This window comes from Stegostoma tigrinum, chromosome 10 (assembly GCF_030684315.1).
Source record: "Stegostoma tigrinum isolate sSteTig4 chromosome 10, sSteTig4.hap1, whole genome shotgun sequence".
NCBI lineage: Eukaryota > Metazoa > Chordata > Chondrichthyes > Orectolobiformes > Stegostomatidae > Stegostoma > Stegostoma tigrinum.
Genome location: NC_081363.1, coordinates 56741664 through 56764352, shown reverse-complemented (window position 1 = coordinate 56764352; position 22689 = coordinate 56741664). Strand labels below are relative to the sequence as shown.

The 22689-nt window shown below is 40.9% G+C and overlaps 1 protein-coding gene across 3 annotated transcripts in view; it reads left to right on the top strand.

Moving 5' to 3' along the window:
* Nucleotides 1-11670: 11670 nt before the first annotated feature.
* Nucleotides 11671-22689, top strand: part of mbip (MAP3K12 binding inhibitory protein 1) — a 29735-nt gene continuing 18716 nt past the window's right edge. Inside the window, exon 1 of one of the 3 annotated variants that reach the window (XM_048538361.2) lies at nt 11671-11862. In XM_048538361.2, the coding sequence (XP_048394318.1) occupies nt 11770-11862 (93 nt within the window). In that variant the 5' untranslated portion in view covers nt 11671-11769. The remainder of the gene's footprint in view (nt 11863-22689) is intronic. The other 2 variants (XM_059649189.1, XM_048538359.2) reach the window with 2 other exon arrangements.

Genomic DNA, 22689 nt, shown 5'->3' with positions numbered 1-22689 from the left:
TTTGACAGGCGTGGTGTGTGTTAGATGGGGCTAAAAATCAGATGTGATAGACAGGAAAGGAGTGAGGCCACTTTGATATAGTACAGCAAGCTAGGCCTTATGACAGGAATCCCTCCAAAAAAAATGCAAATCAGACTTAGCCAAAACAAATGCAAAATTCAGCACATTACTGAAACTGAGAGGGAAACCTCAATTTTAGATCTTAGCCCTTTGAGATTGCTTTCATTGCTCTGAAAGCTGTTAAGCAGAGTCCATGCAATATTATCAAATTGGGCACTGAGTATTGCGTTACTCATCAATACCCCTTACAGATGCTTACAGTCTTTTGTAACAGCTTTGATCAATGAAGGAAAATATCATGAATGTCTGCTTTAACACTTTTTCTTCCTGTCTAGCTACCTCCATGGATCTGTAGTCTTGGACTCCTAAGTCACTTAATATTTTTAATTTTTTTAGAATCTTACCAATTTTGTACATTCTGTTTGTTTGTCTATCTAAGTAATTCTTCTCTGGATTGAATTTCGCTTGCCATCCTTCTTCTAGTCAACAAGGCCATTGATATCTTGCTATGATCTATTGCTTTCTTCCTCACTATCAACGACGTTGCCAATTTTCACATCATGTGCCATCTATGTAATCAAGACCCCTACATATAAATTTAATTTATCAATATTTACCATGATTAATAAGGAATCTAAAACTGAAGCCTGAGGAACCTCACTGGAAGCCACTTACCAGCCACTAGGAAACCTGTAAACCCGAAGCCACTGCTTCCTGACACTAGATCAATTTTGGATCCAGCTCGGCACTTTCCCTTTGATCCCTCAAGGGTGTAACTTTCTGATCAGTCTGCCATATGGGACCTTGTCAAAAACTTTGTTAAAATCCACCTTAGATACATTAAACATACCACATTTATTGACCTCCTTGTTACCTGAGCAAGAAATTGAAAGATTTTAAAGACATGACCTTCTCTTAACAAATCCATGCCTACTATCTCCCAGTAATCCATGACTCACCACATAACAATGTTTACTGTCTAATTAATTTTTTTACCAATGATTTGCCGACCACTGAGGTTTGGCTGATTCGTCTGCAATTACATATTCTATCTCTACCTTGCTTTTTAAACCACTATATAATGTTAGTGAGTTAAAGTTGGAAAGGGGAGCCGATGAAAGGTCCACCTTCTTCCTCAGCCAAGGATTCCCCAGCACTGCAATTAATAGGGCCCTCAGTCGGGTCTGTCCCATTTCCCACACTTCAGCCCTCACGCCCTCTCTTTCTTCATGCAACAGTGATTGGGTCGCCCTTGTCCTTTCCTGCCATCCCACCAGCATCCACATCCAGAGGATCATTAGCTGCCATTTCCGCCACCTCCAGCGAGATGCCACCACTGGGCAAATATTCCCGTCCCCTCCCTTGTCACCCTACTGCAGGGACTGTTCCCTCCAGACTACCCTGGTCCAATCTTCTTTCACGCCCAACACCCCCAACAGCCTCACAGCACCTTCCGGTGCAACTGCAGAAGGTGTAACACTTGTCCAGTTACTTCTTCCCTCCTCAGTATCCAAAGGCCCAAACATACCTTCCAGGTGAAGCAGCGCTTTACTTGCATTTCACACAATTTAGTCGACTGCATTCGCTGCTCACAATATGGTCTCCTTTACATTAGGGAAATGAAGCACAGACTGAGTGACTGCTTCATAGAGCACTCGCATTCTGTTCACAAAAAAACCCATGAACTTCCAGTTGCCTACCATCTCAACTGCCCTGTTCCCTGGCCAACATCTCTGTCTCACGCTTGCTACAGTGCTCCTGTGAAATATAACGCAAGCTGTAAGAACAGCATGTCATTTTCTGCTTGGGGACCCTGCAGCATTCAGGACTCAATATCGAGTTCAATAACTTTAGGGCTTGAGCTCTGCTATGTCCTTACCCCAACTCCCACAACAAGGCTTCGTTATCACATAGCCTACTATTACACATCATCTATTGTTAACCACTAACAGTCCCCATTTTCCAGATATTCACCTTCCTAGCTAGATCATGTCTGTCTAAATGCTCTGCTGTCTCTTTGGGCTATATCCCCAGCTATTGTTTACACCTTACCCCTTCCTGCCCCCAACTTCTGCAGATAAACTGATATTTTCCTAACTACCATCAGTTTTGAGGAAGGGTCACCTGACCTGAAATGTTAACTTTGATTTCTCTCCACAGATGTTGGCAGACCTGTTGAGCTTTTCCAGCAATTTTTATTTTTGTATATAATGTATGTAGTTGTCTGGCACTTTGCCTACAGTCAGCAGGGTTCAGAAAAGATGGCCAGATCTTCCTCTATTTCTTCCCTTTGTTTCCTTGAATGGCCAAGGATGTATTTTATCTGGGCTTGGTGATTTATCGACTTTGAAGAAACACCTTGATATATTTTCCATCACTAGGTTTATCTAAATCAATATTTCAAACTGCCCCACATAAATACAATGTCTGCTTTGTCCCTCTGTTTTGTGAAACCATACTCAAAGTATTATTCAAGAACCATGTCTACATCTTCTGCCTTCACATGTAAATTATATTTTTAGTCTTTAATTGCCATTATACTTTTATTCATCATCTTGCTATTTATGCATTTATAAAATATCTTTGATTGTACCTGCCAGTATTTTTCTGGGTATCTCTCTTTGCTTTCCGTTTTTATCTAATTTTACTGCTGCATTTTCTCAACAGAGTGTCTCAAAAAGCCTTTCAGAAATATCATTAATTAGATAAAAGATGTTGAACCAAAGAAGTTACTGGAAGAGGTTAAGGTTTTGTCAAGAAGGTATATTTTAAACAATGGATTTGAAAGGAAGGGGGAAGACAGGAAACTTGCATAGAAAGTAGCTTGCAAAGTTGATCATAAGGAGTAGAAGTTAAAAGTTAGTTTTCCATTGTTTGGAACTGGGGGCTGGTATCCCATATGGTGTAGTTCTGGGCTCACTTTTAAACACTGTGTCAATGGCATGGGCATAAACCTAAAGAGAGAAGGGTTGGAATTTTCATGCAAACTGAAAACAATGTTAATTCTTGAGAATGAAAATTAAACTGCAAAGTGATATTGATAACATGGAGGAATTAACTAAAAATGACAGATATAATTCAGATTCAATATGTTTGAGGTGATACATTTTTGTTACAAAACAAAAAACTGTTGCTATTATATTCTGAGTGGATGTAGGCTTAGAGCTGTGAAAGAACAAAGCAACCTAGGGTATCAGTTCACAAAATATGAAAGATAATCCTGAAAAATAAAAGTGAATGAACTTTTAAGCTTTATTTCATGAGTAAAGAACTTAAAAACAAAATCATAATGAAAATTATGCATAAAACCTAACAATTCATTTATACTAACAAGAGAAGTATTGCATTTCGCATTATAAGAGAGACAGGATGATAGATACAAGATATAAACGGGAGCAATTTGCAACAGAGGACAGGAAAACTGTTTTATACAGGATTGTGAGGCAGTCATATTGGAATCTAGGCTGAGTTAAAATTTGACTAAAAACAAAATCATAAATTGCTGAAAAATCTCAGCAGGCCCAACAGCATCTGTGGAGAGAAAGCAGAATTAAAGTTTCAGGTCCAGTCACCCTTCTTCAGAACCGTTCTCAGCTTCATTATTAGAGGCATAGAGTACAGAGGAAGGAGGTAATGTTGAACTTATACAACACATTTGTTACACCACAACTGGAGTATTGTGTACAGTTGTGGGTGCCACATTATAGGAAACTTGCAATGTATTGGAGAAACTCCAGAAACAATTTACCAAGATGGTTCCAGGTATGAGAAACTTCAGCTAAGAGGATAGATTGAAGAAGCTGGGACTATTCTCCCTGGAGATAAGGCTGAGAGAACATTTGACTGAAGTTTTCAAAAAATGAGCAGGCGAGATAGAGTTGAAAGGATGTACCTGATAGGGTATGGAATTCACTGCCTGGAAATGTAGTTGAGGCAGATTCAAGTGAGATTTTCAAAACGGCATTGGAGTTTTTTTGGATAGCAATGGTGTGCAGGGATATGGGGTAAAGGCAGGAGATTGACACCAGATAATAGAGCTGGATGAGACAGTGGAGCCTGTGTAGGCACAATTTCCCAAATGGCCTCTTTCTGCAACATAACAATTCTGTGATGAGTTCATCTTCATAAGGGCTATGTGATGATCACTCCTACCAAAAACATCAAGGACAGATATATCTGTGGTAGGTAGATTGGTGAGAACCAGGTCAAGTATGTTTCTCTCCCTGTTTGTTATCTCAACTTAACTGCTAGACTGGACTTGCAGTCCTCAAGATTTGATCAGTTCCGTCTCAATAGTGGACATAGAAGTTCCCTGCCCGGAGAACATTATGTGCCCTTGCCAACCTCAGTGCTTCTTCTAACCGATATTCAACACAGAGAAGTGCTAGTAAAATCAGAAGATGTAGGAGCAGAAACAGGCTATTCAGCCCCATCAAGTTTGTTGTTCTATTCAATGAAATCATGACTGAACTTAAAACCCTCAACTCCATTTCCTGTATTTTTCCCATTACGATTGATTCCCTTATTGATTAAAAAACTCTCTGTCTAAGTCTTGAATATATTTAACGACCAGACCTCTACAGTAAAGAATTCCACAGATTCACTACCCTCAAAAAAAATTATCTTCAACTCTGTCCTAACTAGGCAAATCCTTACTCTGATGAGTATGTTCCTGAGTCCTAAAATCTTCCATAAGAGAAAACAATCTCTGTAGCAACTGTCAAACCCAAAGAATCACTATGTTCCAATAAGGATGGCTCTCATTCCTCGAAACATTGAGAATAGGCCTCAACCTTAGCTGTCCTCAGATTAAGAATCCAAAACTGTTCATAATTTATGGTGTGTTCTAACTAGTGCCTTGTTTCTTCTACACATATAATAAAGATTTCTCTGTTTTATACTCCATTGTTCTGTGAAATAAAGGCCAACATTCAATTTGTCTCTGCTATTACCTGCTGAACTTGGGTGCTAGCTTTGTGATTTATACACAAGTACTCCCAAGTCCCTCTGTGCTGCAGCTTTCTGCAGTCTCTCAATTTGCAGTTACCTGTGTTGTTATCTCCTTTTTGGAAAGTAACTCTTTGCATTAGCAATTTTCCAATCCTCCAGAACTTTCACAGTACCTAAGGATTCTTGGAAGATTACCACCAGTGAATTCACTATTGCTGTAACTATTCATTTAATATTCTAGGATGCATTCTATCAGGTTCAGGGGACTTATCAGCTTTAGGCTCCATTAGTTTCCCTTGTACCCTTTCCCCGAGTGATAGTTATTGCAATTATTTCCTCTCCTATTTCTGTCTTGGTTTAGTATCTTTGGAACGCAATTAGTGTCTTCTACCATGAAGGCTGATTCTTTCTTCTTTTTTATAATTGAAACAAAAAGCTCTTGATGTCTGTCCTTATATTACTTGTAAGTTTACCCTCAAAGTTTATTTTCTCCATCTATTCTTTTGGTCATCTTTTGTCCGTTCTTCTACTGTGAAGGTGTGATGGGGATTGTGGTGTGCAGGGGCATCAGGCAATCTGTAAGAAATTTCACTGGCTATGTTTCACTTGAGGTCATGAGTCTTCATGAGATCTTGAATTAAAAGTCAAAACTCCCAAGATAAATTCTTCCCCAGAGTACACTACTATGTTGTAACCTCTTGTGAGTCTGTCTGGCAATGAGGCAGGGATGACACACCCAGGGATGGTTATGGTGTAATCAAATACATGAAAATCATGATGCAGTAGTTGGTCACGGATGATTGATAACAGTAAGAGAGAAAACACTAATCTAAAACAAACATGGAAAAAAGGAGGTCTTAGTCATCATATTAGAGAATTGTATTTGAGAACCTTTCTTTTATAAAGTAAAAACAAATGATTTATATTTGTATTTTATAGTGAATAATACAGTAAAATACAGTGCTTTTCATTGTATTTACTGTATTATTCTTTCATGGGTTGTGCGCAATGCTGGCTGGGTTAGCATTTATTGCCATCCCATTGTCTTAATATGGTACAGGTATTAAAAGAAGTGTTACAGTACATAAGCAGTTGAAGAATGTTCATTAGATTTAGATTAGGCAGTCAGGGGCCAGTGTATGTGCAGATGTGCACAGCATAAGATACTCCTAACTAAAATGCAGGTAGCAATATTGGCAAAAAGCTGTGGCAACCAGGGGGAAAAACCTCCAGAGCCAGGATTCAAAATCAAAACAAAGTCCAGGGGATAAAGCTGAAATAGGAAGACAGGAAAGGCTGGACAGGACCTGGAAGACATCAAAGGTGGAGCTGAATAAAGCAGGAAAACTCCTAAGGCAGATCAAGACCTCAGAAGACTTGTATAAGGAGAAGACTCTGACAGGCAGGAAATAGAACCTGAGAAGATTCGGAAGCCTAGCCATGAGTCAGCAACATTCCACACAGGGAAGAAAACAGAATCAGAACACACCAACAATAAAGGCAGAAAAAAAACCAAGTACTTACCCATGTCAGCTGGGCAAGACAGTCTGCAGGGATAGCAGCTTTACTGAAGACTTTGTCATTGTCTCAGCCATATGATAAACAACAAAGGACCATACAGAGGTCAAAAGTGAATGGCCAGGAAGTGGCAGTTTTCAGCAAAGGAAACGACTTCAAGCTTACCTGTGAAACAGCAACACCACCAAGTCAGCAGATTTTCTTTTTATGCTGTACTTCCAAACAGCTTATGATGCTGTGGGAAGAAAATTAGTTTGCAGTATTTGAAAGAATCAATAGAAGCCTTTGGAATAGGTTCACATCACCTGAATTTCCACATTGATATGCATAAATGAGCTGCTTAGGTATGCTCAGTCATTTTATTTCCAGTTTATAGATAACACAGCATAGAGCTAGAGGAAGCACAGCAGGCCAGACAGCGTCAGAGCAGCAGGAAAGGTGACGTTTCAGGTCTTTTCTGAAGAAGGGTCCTGACCTGAAATGTCAACTTTTCTGCTCCTCTGATACAGCCTGGCCTGCTGTTGTCCTCCAGCTCCACACTGTGTTATCTCTGAGTCCAGCATCAGTAGTTCTTACTATTTCTTATTTCTAGCTAAGCCTGCTTTACTTAACCCATAAGAAAGCTTTCGAAAAAGGTGCAGCAAAGTATTGCCATCAGACTGCAGATTTTGAAGAAGATCAAAAGGAGGCGTTCTTCCCACCGATGTTTTAGCACATTACAATCAAGATTCCTTCAGTATTGCAGCCGCATCATTTACAGGACAATAAGTAATCCTTATCCAAATGCGAATGGACAGAATGCAAACTCTGATCTATTTTACATTAAGAGTTTTGACAGAAAGATCAGAGATAACCAATCACAGAAATAGACAAACTTATTGAAACATATGAGATCTTGAGAGAAATTGATAGGGAGATACTCAAAGAATGATTCTTCTTGTTGGGGAGGCTAAAATTAGGGACATTGTTTAAGAATAAAAGGTCTGTCTTTTAAGACAGTGATAAGAAGAACTATGTTCTTCAGGATCATTAGTAAGACACATGCAGAGGAGGTTCACAAGAATGTCCCAGGAATGGAAAGCTTAACATATGAGGAACGCTTGAGGACTCTGGGACTTTACTCATTGGCATTTAGAAGGATGAGGGGGGATCTAATTGAAACTTACAGAATACTGAATGACCTGGCACAGTGGATGTTGGGAAGATGTTTTCATTTGTAGGAGAGACAAGGACCCAAGGGCACAGCCTTAGTGTAAAGGGAAGACCTATTAGAACGGAGATAAGAAGAAACGTCTTCAGCCAGACAGTGGTGACTCTATGGAATTGACTGCCACAGAAGTCTGTGGAAGCCAGGTCATTAAGTACATTTAAGACTTGGTTCTTGATTATCAAGGGGAACAAGGGTTTCAGGGAGAAAATGGGAGAATGGGGTTGAGGAACTTATCAGCCATGATTCAATGGCACAGCAGACTCGCTGAGCCGATTGGCCTAATTTCTGCTTCTATGTCTTATGGTCTTATTTTCTTCCAAGAAGGCAGTGAAGTTGGATCTTTGAATTTATTTGAGGCTCATGAGTTAGATGGAATTTTAATAACAAGGGAGTCAAGGATTACATGGTGCAAATGCGAAAGTGTAGCTGAGACCACAGCTAAATCAGTGATGATCTTAAGTGATGGAGCAAGTGCAAAGACCCAAATGCTCTACTCCTAAGTCCTATTCAATTGAATTTAAACTTCATAGGCTTCCGTGATGGGTTTTGAACCCATGCCTAATGCTCCAAGCAAAGGCTCAGGTTTTCTACAAATGGGAGGTGAAGTTAACATTAAATTAAACCTATCAAGGTGTTACTGAAGGCATTCTTCTCCAGTGTGAGTACGGTACAAGGTGTGCTTTTGTGTATTGCATAAGCAATGGTTTAGGGAATTTGAAAAGGAGTGGGATTGTATTTGCTGTGTGTTTCAAAATCTCTAAACTTGTATTGTGTGAATAGTTCGGTTTTATTCTATTTTATCTTCATAGCTGGTGTGAAATAAAATTTACTTTACTGTTGAAACCAAATCTGCAACATTGCATGCTTATATTTCAGTTAGAGACCACCTTGTCAAAACGTAAACAAAACAGTAATAACTTCTGGTGGGTCATTCTGGTGGAGGATTGTCTGGGAATTTTTGAATCAACTGTTAATGGTGAATTGTTAAAGTTATGGCTACATGGTGGCTCTGGGCATAAAAAGCAGCTTTGTTGTGGTGAAGTTTATTGTACAGAGAGTTGAAGATGACTCTGAATTTGCTAAGGCTTTTCTGGAATCGAAATTGTAATATCTAAAATCTTTGACAAAATCTAAACACCGTTAGCAGATAAATGAACAGAAGAGCAAACAGCAATGTCCCATAAGGGCGAAATGCATCAAGTGATTATACAATATTTAGAATCAGGAGAAAGGAACTGGGATTAGCAACAAAACGATAAGAAAGGAAAAAGAATTGACTGGAAAAAGAAAAATGAAAAAAAAATTTGAAAATGAAAAGGGAGCAAAATGGAAAGTGAGTAGAGAGAAAACAGGGAGGTAGTGTTCAAAAAACATAAAACAAAAAAAAGGATAAAGAATAACAGAAGGAGATGGATTGAAAAGACTGGAACTCCAAAGAGATTGGGAATTTTTAAAAAAAGGAGTGGGCCAAAAGAAGGCTTAGAATAAAAAAGATAGCAGCTCAGAGGATGATTCTGATTCCAATGAGGGAAATGATTTTATATATGCTTGGTGCCTGAATTCAACAAAATGTATTTTATCTCATTTGAAAAGCTAGTTAAACAGATGAAGTGGCCAAAAGAGGTTTGGATCGTAAAAGGAAGATAAGTGTTTTGATATGTAAAACTATAACTTTGAATGTTCCTTGGTTAAACTGGCACTATATAATGCCTCCACCTGAATTGATGGGAAAGCTTCAGGAGTTCAGCATGCCGTAGTGCGATTATAAATTTGCTGGCACATCTTTCTTTTACCCTGCCTTGGCTGCACTATGAAAATTCAGCCACCAGTGCCAGAAGTAGGTAGTCTTCATAGGCATTCCTCCCTCTCAGGATGTCACCTGTGTCTGGAGTATATTTCACTTCTCAAATGAACATCATACATTGTGCATTTTGGGCAGTATCATGAATGGTAAACCCTTCTGTAACTAGCACAGATGGATGACACTGGGCTGAAGGTAACTTTATTGTCCTTATAATCTGCCACTCCACCCCAATTATGGGCCTAAATCCAGATGGACAACTTCTCAAATTATTGATTTCCCTCCTGAATGGGAACTCATCTCCATAACAATGGCTAGGGTCCAATACAATCCTTGTCGTATGTGATCACTCTCTAGGATTGCATCAGGCGCGTTGTTACATTTCTCTGCACCACTGTCACATGGTAGCAGTCAAACAAAGTTGAAACAAATACAGAAATTGTCGTAGAATCTCAGTAGGTCTGGCAGCGTCTGTGAAGAGAAGATAGAGTCAATGTTTCAGGTCCAGTGACAGTCAGATTTCCAGTATCTGCATTTCTTGGGTTTAGACAATGTTGAATCCTTCATGCTGAGCCATTGTCTGAATTTAACCTCTGTGCATTTGCGTGGAAGAATGAATTTTAGTTGCAGTGCCGTGTCCATTGAGTTTGAGGGTCTTTCTAATATTTCATAAAGTCCAAATGAAGGAAATTCAACACTACATCACGTAACCCCAAGCCCCCACCTACCCCAGGCTGACCTTTGATTCTCTAAACTACTTGTCTTGAAAGTATTCAACGGCTGTACCTACCGCCACCTTCTAGGGCAGAGAACTTCAAAGTTGCACACCCCTCTGAGAGAAAAAGAACCCTCCTCATCTCTGCCTTAAAAAGGGCAAGCCTAGTTTTTAAAACAAAACAGTGCCTAGTCTGGACCCACTCACCTTGTTATGGTTATGAAGATCTTATATTTTTCGATATGCCTCTGTCACTCTTCTGTGGAAAAAGGCTCACTTGTACAATGTAACAAAGTGTGGAGCTGGATGAACACAGCAGGCCATGCAGCATCTCAGGAGCACAAAAGCTGGCGTTTCGGGAGGGTCTAGGCCCGAAACGTCAGCTTTTGTGCTCCTGAGATGCTGCTTGGCCTGCTGTGTTCATCCAGCTCCACACTTTGTTATCTTGGATTCTCCAGCATCTGCAGTTCCCATTATCTCACTTGTACAATCTTTGTTCAAAAGACAACCCACTCCTTCTGGGCATCAACTTAGCAAAACTTCTCAGAACTGCCTCCAAAATATTTACATCCTTTACTATATAAGGAGACCAAACAGTACTCAGAACGTGGTCTCGCAAACTGCAATATAACTGAAACACAACATTTGCACGTACAATTCTTCTTGTAGTAATGGACATGGTTCTATTAATCTTTCAATTACTTGCTGTACAGTTGTACTAACTTATCATGACTCATGCGCAACATAACTCTGCACTTCAGACATTCCATGTTTAACAAAACTCTGCTTTTATATTCTTCCTACCCTTGCGTTTCACAGGAGTCACGCTGCTGGACTAACTGTCAGTTCAGGTACATAAGAGCATCTACCAAATGTTGTGGAAAACTATCTGCAAAAAAGATGGACAAATGCAATTCGGCACTTGTCACCCCATAAGTCCACTCTCAGTCATCAGCAAGGTGATGAAAGATGTAGTCGACACTGCGAACTAATAGTGTTCACTGATAGTTGTCCAGAGCTACTCCACACTGATTACAGCGAAAGTTCAGGCATGCATAAAAGCGATGAAACTTCAGAGGTGAGGAGAGTGGGTGCCTTGAATTGAAACTGCCCTTTTATTTCCTTACCTGGCTGACTTTAAAATTGCGTGCGATAACACTTCGATGAATGGAACATTTTACTGGTTAGACGCTAACTTAGAACCAAGTTACTGGCGGAGGAGATGCAAATATAGAAACTGCTGCAATAGAAACAAGAATCGCCGAAAACACTCGGCTTCTGTCGAGCAAAAAAAATCTCGGTGTTTTTTTTTAAAAATTGTTAAATATGTGACTTTAACTGAAACTTTTAAGACGCGTTAAAAAGAGATTGCGCCCAATATCGGTGATAGATGCAACATATTTATTGCTAGGGAGACGGCCAGAGAAGGTGTGTGAAGTTTCGATCTCAGGCAGTGCAGTGTAGAATGTACCAGTGCCTCCTGTGAGCTGCTCCTGCTCGCCTTTCGCTTCGGTCATGGCGGCCGAGGTAGAACCAGGGGCTGCCGACAAGGAGATGGCCCAGAGCCTGCACACCCTGCTCAATGCGCTCAGCCGCTTCCACCAGCAGGTCTGTTACCGCGCTCCCGATCTCTTTGATTTGAAAAGTCCTGGATCTTCTCCCCGACCTTTTTGTTTGAGTGGGGGGCGGGCAGATAGTCTTCAGGCCCGGGCCCGCGCCGAGCCTGGGCCTGGAGTAAAACGCCAGCCCCGGCTCAAACGGATATTGCCCGAGCTTACGGTGGGGAGGGAGGGTGTGGTTTGTGGTTTCGGCCGCCGAGCACCGAGGTAATTTCAGGCGGATCTGTTTTCACTCGCCGAGAAATGTCTGCCCGAGGAGCTGGCCGTGCGTTTGAGTTAGCGCTCTCTGTTTAAATGACGGTGGAGCGACCTCAGGCAGCATCTTTACACATTGTTTTAGGTAGATACTGGCTTTTCATTAGAAATAATGCACAATTCAACAATAACTTGCTTTGGTGTATCAAAACAACTTAAGGCTTTTCACATTATTATAAAAGTGTAAGAGAGCCATATAGTATCAACATCTAGATTAAAGCGTAAATTTTGGGGTGTTTTTGCAGGTGACCACTCCTTGTTACCTTTTTTAACGACCTTTACCAGAATGTGGTACTTGGTAAGAATTGTTTGAGGTAGTTTACTGTCACCAATCCTTTTGTCTTTGCTTTGTTTTGTTTTGGGCCTACCTAGTGCTTAGTAGTACAGGATATGCCATTGTAGAGTACCTCCAGAAAAACATGGTTTTATACGTATGACAGCAAAGGGGAAAAGGTAGTGTAAGCACAGCTCATCCATCCAAAAGTTAGAGTCGAATTCCTTGCCTCTATTCACAGCTTGACATCAGTAGAATAGGTGGAGCCAATAGAATTAGCAAAACTTCCTTATCAGGATATCATGAAGATGGAAAACTAAGCAGAGAGGGGGAATTCTAGAGTTTGGGGCTGAGGAAACTGAAGATTTGGTCACCAGCAGTGGAGCAATTAAAATCAGGGATGCTCAAGAAGCTAGAATTTGAAGAACACAATATGTCTTGGAGCATTGTGGAACTTTAGGACTTTACAATGATACAGGGGAGCCTATGAATGGATTTAAAAACAAGAATGTGTGTTTTAAAAATCAACGCATAGTATATTGGCTCCCAGTCAAGCTGAGAACACATGTGCAATGGGTGAATGCCACTTGGAGTCATAGAGATTTTGCAGCATGGAAGGAATACCATTGGCCCAACTTGTCTGTGAAGGGTTGAGTAGAAGATGACCTGACAAAAAGACAAAGATGATGTTATGGATTTGGAAATAGGTAGTCGTGTCATTACATGAATATGAGGTAGGAATTTCATTTTGGGTCAAACATGGCAATAAAGCTTAGAACAGATTAGCTTAGAGGGATAAAGCCAGTTGCTAGGCAATGGGATTTGGAGCAGGGGTCAAAAGTGATGACTGTGTGTTTTAATTGAAGGAGATAGTGGTGTGTTCAATACTGGTGTCAGGTATGGAGTGTCTTTCTTTCAATTTCTTCTTAAGATATGTGCGTTGTTGGTGATGCCAACATTAATTGCCTTGAGAAGATGGTGGTGAGCTGTGTTGTTGAACCACTGTAGTCTTTGGGGTGTGGGTACATCCACAGCTGCTTAGCAAAGATTTTGACCCAGGCAACAGTGAAGGAACAGCAATATAGTTTCAAGTCAGGATGGTGTGTAGCTCGGAGGGGTATTTGCAAGTGGTGATAATCCTATATCTCTGCCCTCGGTTTTCAAGGCGGGCAATCTGTTAACAATGGTGAAGTTTAGAATGGTGGTGAGATAGAATTGGGTGTCATCAGAATGTGTGTTAGGACTAATGCCATGCCTTCAGGTGTTGCCACCTAAGGTGAAAATGTAGATGAGAAATAAGAAGGGTTCAAGTCTCCATATTTGGGGATGCTAAAGTCTTAGTGTAGGAAGAGAAATCATTGCAAATTATTTGCCAACCTAAGATAAGAACAAAACCAGACGAGAGCAGCCCGAATGGATGAACATGGAGAAGCATTGGACGAACATGGTGTGGTGAACCACGTTCTCATGTTGTGCTGCATACAGGCCACAGAAGCAAAGTTACTTTTGTCAGTCAAAGAGGATGTTGTTTATTACTTTGATAAGAGCTGATTTGTTAATATGGTTGGTATGGAAAACTAAATTGAGGTCCTCTATTCATGGATTTCTGGGAAAAGATTTGGGAGGTGAAAATTGCTTCACGGATTATGGAGAGAAATGTGTGATTGGAAATGGCACTATAGTGTTCAAGAAGTTTGGTAGATTTTAAAAGAATGGGTAACCACACTGGAAAATCTGTTCGCAACATTGGGTAATATAGGGACTAGGAGAGGAAGTGGATAGTTAGTAGTTTGGTGAGAATGGGCTGGTTGGAGACGTCCTATGGCACAGATGATAATATCCTTGCCTCTGATCAGAAACTCAGAGTTCAGATCTCATCTCAGGACCAGATGGCCAAGGAAGAAATATTCCTAACATTACCAAACAGGTTGAGTTTCAAACTGTGTAATCTTCTAACATATACAGGTGGCAGAAGGTAAGAGCGGAAGAATTCCCTGGTTAGCTATGTGATGGAAAGCAAGTTGGAGTCTTTATTAGAACTACTCACAGATCATGCAAAATACAAGCACAGATATATCCTGCAACACAGATTGATGCCATTGTCATGGTTGTATAACTCCCATTTTCACCGGGGTGGATTTGAGGCTAGCCCCTCCTTGCTCTATATGTGGCAGAGGTCATGACATTGTTAGACTGACCTCTTTTCGGGCAGAGAACTGAAGGAGAGAGATTGCCGGTGCATTGGATGAATCTAATAGACAAGATGAGCTTAGAGAGAGCATGAGGGCAGAGAGGAGAGAAACTATAAAAAGAGATGTGAGTTCAGGAATAGAGCTGGAAGTGGGGGAGCATTATTGGAAGTTTAATCTAGCAGACTAGTAGAACGCAGGGTCATAGCAAAGACAGCAGACCGATCGTCTTGATGAGTTCCCCATGCTGTGGTTGTAATTTGGAGTGGACAGTGAAGGTAGTTAAAGAAGATGGCTTTCTGTCGAGGAAAGAATCCAAGGTTTGGTTTTAGACTCCTTTATCATTGATCCTGAAATTGTAAGCAGTTTAGCAGACATGAAAGCAATATGATAACGTTTTCAGTGGTTGAGTCAGATTTGACAATGGAATTGAAGGACACATGTTTAGTTGTTCTCGTACATGAGTCACAAAATGTTAGTATGCAAGTATGGTTGGTTCTACTATAATGCGTGTTCTGGCAACGGTAATTGGCTACACCGCAACTGATGAATAGGGGAACTTATTTCTAAAATGGGAACTGGTGTTGGTTATAGTTTGATTCCTTCAGAGCGTGGGGGAGTATGAAATGATGTCACATGATTGTTTTGCAGGCTTTTTCCTGAACATGTGCAGTGTTAGTGCCAAAAATTGTTCTCTTCCGGCATCACATGATTATTTCGCCGCCACATTTCAGGTACTGATTGCAGCCACTGTGGGGGATAAGTACTGTGTTCTTCAGTTTTGGAAGAGGTCTAACATCAAGAATGCAGTTGACCTTATTGTAGAGGCTTGAGTTGATGTCAGTAAGGATTTTGTGCGTGCAGTTTGGCGGTAGCTTCTCCCGGATTTTTTTCAAGATTTTAAAGGCTTTGATCTGTCAGAGGAGTGCCCAAGAATCAAAGATCATTGTGTTATCTAGCAAAGCAAGTTGGATTTGAAGAACTGGAGGATGAAGATGTTGAAGAGTTGCACGAGCCCCACTGTGAAGATCTCTCTACAGCTATCTACCACAGCATTTTGCTGAGGGGCAAGTGGAAGCTGAAGATGAAGAAGGGTAGCAGTTCATGGAATAAGATCTTTTAGGGCAAAGCAGCAAAAATTGGGTGTTTTTTTTAAGCCAACCCTCAAGAAACACTCAGAAGACAGTGAACCACAGCCACCCATTTCTGGAGTAACTATTTTTTGCCCTAAACCTGCAAACCATGACTCTGCCTGAATGTGGTGGTGGTGGTGATGATGATGACGAAGGTGATGATAGCTCTCGCCCCCTGCATTAGCAACAGAGCAGCCTCAAAACCTCCTCCTCCCATCAAGTCACCTTGGCAGTTTTTTCAAAGTAAGATATTAAATTTCTTTTTATTTCATTATTGGACATGAATTAAACACTTATTCAAACTGTGTGCTGTCCTTTGTGTTCGGCTTTTGAGCGATTTGAGTGATTTTTACTTTGGTCTGCCCCTAACCCTGCTTTTCCCATATTCCCTATTATTTCTATAGCACAATTTTCTACATTGCCCAGGAACATAAATATTGTGTTATAGCTGAACTGACTGTACAGCACATAATCAAGTAGGCTAACAGAAAGCTATCCTTTATTACAAGTAAAATTGCACATAGCTGAAGCATATCATCCTTACTGTTGAGAGACCACATCTAGAATACTGTGTACGTGGCTTACCAATTTATGGAAGGACGTAAATGAATTGGAAGCAGTTCATTGGAAGTTTAGTAGATTGATAGCTAGAGAGTTGTCTAATAAGGATAGCCTGGATAGGTTGAACTTGTTTTCACTGGAGTTTAGAAAACTTAGTAGCCACTTGAAATGTATAAGATCCTGATAAGGTGGATATGGAAAGGATTTTTCCACTTGTGAGTTCGTCCAGAAATAGGCAGCACTCATTTTAAGGGTTGCCCTTTCAGGACAGAGATGAGAAGAATTTTGTTCTGAGGTTTGTATGACTTTGAAATGTTCTGCCTCAGAAAGCAGTGAAGGAGGATGTTATTAATATATATAAGACAGGAGTGGATATATTCTTAGGTAGGGGAATCCTTGTTTTTCAGGGGTAAATGGAAATATTGAATGGGGAATAGGCTCTTGGGGTCAAATGGCCTACTTTTGCTCCTTGTACGTGTGAGAGGTGTTGCATGTTTGAGGTAGCGTATGAAATATTTTGCCAAGAACATTGTTCCATGAGCAAAGCTTTGATTGTAGGTAACAACTGTTAATGAAACAGTGCCAACGATCATCTCAGTGATCCAAACAAATCTGGATTTATAATTTCTTATAAATTCCTTTCCGTGGCACTTGGATAAGGATGAATGAAGTGAATAGTGCCGACATGAAGTGAGTAGTATCAAATCATGTTCTTGTTTATAAGTAAAACTTCAATCTTATCTGTTCAGTTTGACCGGCAATTCTGTGTTGTTTTCTTGTTTGCAGAGGAATAGGATTTTATTTGTATCTTTCTTGATGATCATTGATCGTTTAGTCAATGGCACTAAAATGCCTTAACTGGGAAGACTAGTCAGTTAGTAACAGATATAGACTGTTCGTAGCATTTTCAGAGTAACTGGTCATTTATTTCATTGTGATAAGTTCATTTCCTTTCTCTTCATGTCAACAATGACTGAAAATTAACATCTTGCATTTATATTGTGCCTAATGTCCCAATATATTCTCAGGAGCGTAATTAGATTATGATGCTTTTCAAACTGTCAATAGTCAGGGAGACTGGAGGAGATTGTTGAAGTAATTGAGAGTTGGTAGGGAGTGATGAGTGACATAATGGAGGGATTTGAACAGTGGTACGTGAAATTTAACATAGAGGTGTTTTGACACCAGAAGCTTGTATTGAAAAAAAAGCATGTGCTGATGTGTAAATGAGACTTTGTCTTAGTCACTCATGTGACCTGGGTGCCACTGCCTGGATCAGCATTTATTGCCCATCCGTAGTTGCCTTGGGAAAGGAAGTGGTGAACTGCCTTCTTGAAGTGCTGCAGTCCATGCGCTGTAGGTAAACCCACAATCTTGTTAGGGAGGGAATCCTGGGAATTTGCCCCAACAATACAGAAGGAAAGGCAATATATTTCCAAGCCAGGATGGTGTGTAACTTGGAAGGGAATTTGCAAGTGGTGGTGTCACCATGCATCTGCTGCCTTTGCCCTTCTGGATGGAAAGTGGGTTTGGAAGATGCTGTTTAAGGATCTTTGAATTTCTTTAAGCATTTTCTAGATGATGCATAATGCTGCTGTTGAGCGTTGCTGATGAAGGGGGTGGATGAAGTGCCAAACAGCTGCTTTGTCCTGGATGGTTTCAATCTTTTTGTGTTGTTGAAGCTGCACTCATGTAGCCAGGTGGGGAGTATTCCAATATACTCCTGACCTGTGCCTTTTAGATTGTGAACAGGCTTTGGGAGTCAGGAAGTGAGTTATCCACTGCAATATTCCAAGCCTCTAAACTGTTCTTGCAGGCACTGCATTTATATGACTTATACAGTTTACTTCAGTTTCTGGTCAATGGTAACCCCTGGGATGTTGACATTGGACTATTGAATGCCAAAGGTGGTGGTTAGATTATCTCCTATTGTGGCACAGATGTTACTTACCACTGTTTGGCCCAAGCCTGGATATTGACCAGGTCTGGATGCATTTGAAAATGCACTGCATCAGTACCTGAGGAGTCACGAATGGTGCTGAACGTTGTGTTGTCCTTTAGCAAACATCCCAACTACTGACCTAATGATGGAGTGAAGGTTGTTGCTGAAGCAGCTGAGGATGGTTAGGCCTAGGACACTACCCCGAGGAACTCCTGCAGAGATGCACTTGACGTAAAGTAAATTGCTAGTAACATACGTTGGAATTGGCTAATTTGTATGGAAGATGGGGGTGCTGTGCTGGTGAGTTGTGATGTCCAGTGTGAATGTGAAAGGCCAGCATTTTGTTATGATATCCCAATAACACTTTGAACACCTGTTAGTACGTTTCTTGAAAGGTTGTGGTAATTTTTAGAGAGTCTGAGTAAGGTGATATCAGTAAACTGTGTTCCACTTGGATCACAATTCTATTTTTTCCTTTACTGTATCGGATAAAGTTCACACTTTGAGCAATTTAAATGTAGAGACCTGGAGCCCCACACCTTCCCTGCCCAGGCACACACTCAAGTTCAGTGCTGTAAGATATTCAACAACTTCACAAAAGTGGTCTCAGCCCTACCTCTGAAATTCAGCTCTTGTCCATATTTGGATCAAGGATGTGATGTGAGTTAGAGCCAAGTGGCCATAGCAGAACCTGAACTGCGCATCAGTGAGCGTGTCACTGTGGGTAAGTGACACTTGATGGCACTTTCGATGACCCATTCCATCACTTTGCTGATGACTGAGAGTGGACTGATTTGCAGTAATTGGCTAGATTAGATTTGTTCTACCTTCTGTGGGCAGGAGGCATTATGACACTTTTTATTGTGTAGATACCAGTGTTATTGCTGTATTGGAACAGCTTGATTCAAGGTGCAGCTCCTTCTGGAACTCAAATGTTCAATCTGATTGCCAGGATGTTCTCAGGACCTTTAGCCTTTTCTGTAGCCATGATGCTCAGCTGTTTCTTGATATCATATGGAATGAATTGAATTCATTGACAATTGCACATATGATGCTGGGCATAAGTGGAAGAGGCTGAGAAGGATCATCCATTTGACACTTATGGCTGAAGGTGCAGCTGATGTTTTAGCCTTGCCTTTTGCATTGATATGTTGAGGATAAGATGTTTGTTGGGATGATTCCTGTTACTTGTTTAATTGCATGTCACAATTCATGACTGGATGTGCAAGGACTTTGTTCTGATTTGTTGGTTATGGAATCTGTAGGCTCTGGGAATAATATGCTGTTTGTGCTGTCCAGCATGCAAGCAGCCCTATTCTATAGCTTCAACACTTACACTCCATTTAATTGAGCTGGAGTTGGTGCCCTGAAAACTTGACATTTGCTTTGTAAATGGTGGAAAGACTTCTGGGGTGTGAGAGAAGTAAACTACAGCAGAATACCCGGGCTCTTACTTGCTTTTGTTATCACTATGTTAAATGGTTAGCCCAGTTAATTTCTAGTCAGTTGTGATGGTTAGGCTCTCAGTGCATGGAGATGATCATTGCTTGACATTTGAGGGGGGAAAATGACACTTGCCATTTTATTAACTCAGCTGACATTTTACCCAGGCATGAACTACTTCATATCCAAGAAGTATTGAATGGAATCATCAACAAATGTTCCCACTTCTGACGGAAAGAAAGCCATTGATGAAGCACTTGAATGTGGTTGGGACTAGAACACTCTACTGAGGACTCCCCCCTCACTGATGTCCTGCAGCTGAAAGAAATGGGCCCCAACAACTACTTTGCGGTAGTTAGGGCAACACTCATTGGAAAATTTTCTACTTGATTCACATCGGTCTCACTTTTACCAGAGCTGCTTGCTGCTACATTTGCACCATTCAGTTCACACACTGAATTAAAATAACACCAACTGCTCATCGGCTGAAGCCCCTCCTCCAAAGCTAGCCCATGACCTTGAAAGCGCAAATCAATTCTCTGATGGAATACTTCTCATTTGTCTGAATGAGTGCAGCTCCAGCAATGCTGAAGGAGATTCACGTTAGCCAGGATAAAGCAGCCCACATCCACAAATATTCAACCCCTACACCACTGCTGCACAGTAGAAGAGATGTGTGTCATCCATGAAATGCACTGTAGAAATTCACCAAGGCTTCTTTCTGAGTACCTTGCTGCGCTTGACATTTGGGTTTGAAGATCCATGCGAATCCCATCAACTACAACTTCTTCTCCAAGCAACTCACCATCCTGACTTGGAAATATATTGATTCGTTCACTCCCTCCCAAATTTTACGGTGGGTGTAACAACAGGAGGTTTACAAGAATGATCGGGATAAAGGACTTATCATATGAAGAGCAGTTGAGGATTTTGGATTTGTATTCAGTGGAGTTTAGGAGAGGTGGCAATCATGTTGAAACTTACAGAATACTGAAAATCCTGGGTAGAGTGGATGCGGAGAAGATAGTTCCACTACCCTTTCGAGCTCAGATGTGGACGAATTTCTTCAGCCAGACGACAGTTAATTTATGGAACTCGTAGCCTCTACAGCCTTCTGTGGCAAAGTCACTGAGTACATTTAAAACAGAAGTAGATAAACAGGTTCTTGATTTTAGTAAGGAGAGCAATGTATTGGGGGATAAGGCAGGAGAAAGGTCGAGGAAATGTAGCAGCCATGATCGAATGGCGGAGGAGACTTAATGGGCTGAATGCCTAATTCTCCTCCTATGTCTTAGGATCTTAGACCCAAATGGACTATAGCCTTTCAAGAAGTCAGCTGATCATCACCTTCTCCAGGTCTGTTAGAGATGGGTGGTAAATGCCTGCAACCCCTGGAAAGAGTTTATTGCTAAATGAGTGTTTCTAAACAAAAAACCTAACCAAGCAGGTCTCCTATCTGATGATCATATCATAGATTGTATCCTCAGGCACTTAGCACTGTTGCAATTATTCTGATCCTGCGAGGGATCATTAGCATTTGAAGAAGAAATCTGAATGACCATGAACTAACTGACAAAACTATGCCACAAGATTTCACAAAGTAAGCACCACTTTCTAACACATAGCTTGTAAAGACTTGGATTGCAAATGCAATTCAAGTATTTACTTCATCTAAGAGACCTAAAATCTTTAAAATCCCTGGAAGCAGGCCATTCATCCCTCAAGTCCACACCGATCCTCCAAAGAGCAGCCCAACCAAGATCCAGCTCCCAAACTATCCCTGTAAACTCTGCATTTCCCGTGGCCACCCTACCTAGCCTGCGTATCTTTGGATTGTGTGGGAGGAAGCCAGAGCACCCGAAGGAAACCCACACAGACGTGGAGAATGTGTGCACTCCTCACAAATGGTCACCAGATGTGGGAATTGAACCGAGGTCCTCTTATGAAACACTGGAGTTTTTTTGAGGCCTACTATCAACCAGTGTGGAGTGATGAGAGGTGTTGGACAAATTAGTTGCTAATGATTCTACTGTTATCTCTAAGCTGTCAGCATTACAAAATTTAAGGAATATCTTTACAAAGTAGAAATAGTGTTAAAAATAGACAAAGGTGTTACATAAAACTGCTTACATGTGAGCCTAATCCATCATTGCTACTTCCATAAATAAATCATTAACAAATAAATATTCAAGTTTGAGTGACCTATAATGGTTGGAATGTTCTCCAGAGCAAATGCTTGAGGTAAAAGCTTGTGTGCAGTTTTGATCTCCTTTTCTGATGAAGGATGCTCTAGCTCTTGAGGAAGTTCAGCGAACATTTACCAGGCCGATTTAGGGATAGCGGGACTGACGTACGAGGAGATATTGGCTAGGTTAGAATTGTTTTCACTGAAGTTCAGAAAAATGACCGGGGGCGGGGGCTGGGGTATCTCATAGAGACTCATAAAACTCTAACAGGACTAGACAGCGTAGATGTTCCCGCTGGTGCGTCTGTCCAGAACCAGGCGTCACAGCCTGATAATTCGGTGTCGACCATTTAGGACTGAGATGAGATTTTTTTCACCCGAAGAGCGGTGAGCTTGCGGAATTCATCACCACAGGAAGTAGTTGATGCTAAAACATTGAATGTATTCAAGAGGCAGCTAGATATAGCCCTTGATGAAAATGGGGTCAAAGTTATGGAGAGAAAGCAGGATTGGGCTATTGAGTTGGATGATCAGCCATGATCGTGATGAATGGTGGAGCTGGCTCAAAGAACCAAATGGCCTCCTCCTGCTCCTATCTTCTTTGTTTCTGTAAAAGGTGTCTGTGTTTGTGTCTGAGTTTGTTTCTCCTTCTCTGCAGAAACATACCGTAGGGAAATTACTGAAGTTTTATGAATTGTTGTTGTAAAAGCAACGTGTTCAAGATACTGATGCAAAAGTAGTGATAAATTATGATCTGGAAATATAGTGCAATAACTCCATATAATTGTTGCAACACCAGCCTTTGTCAGTGCTTTCTTTGCCGGCATATTAAAG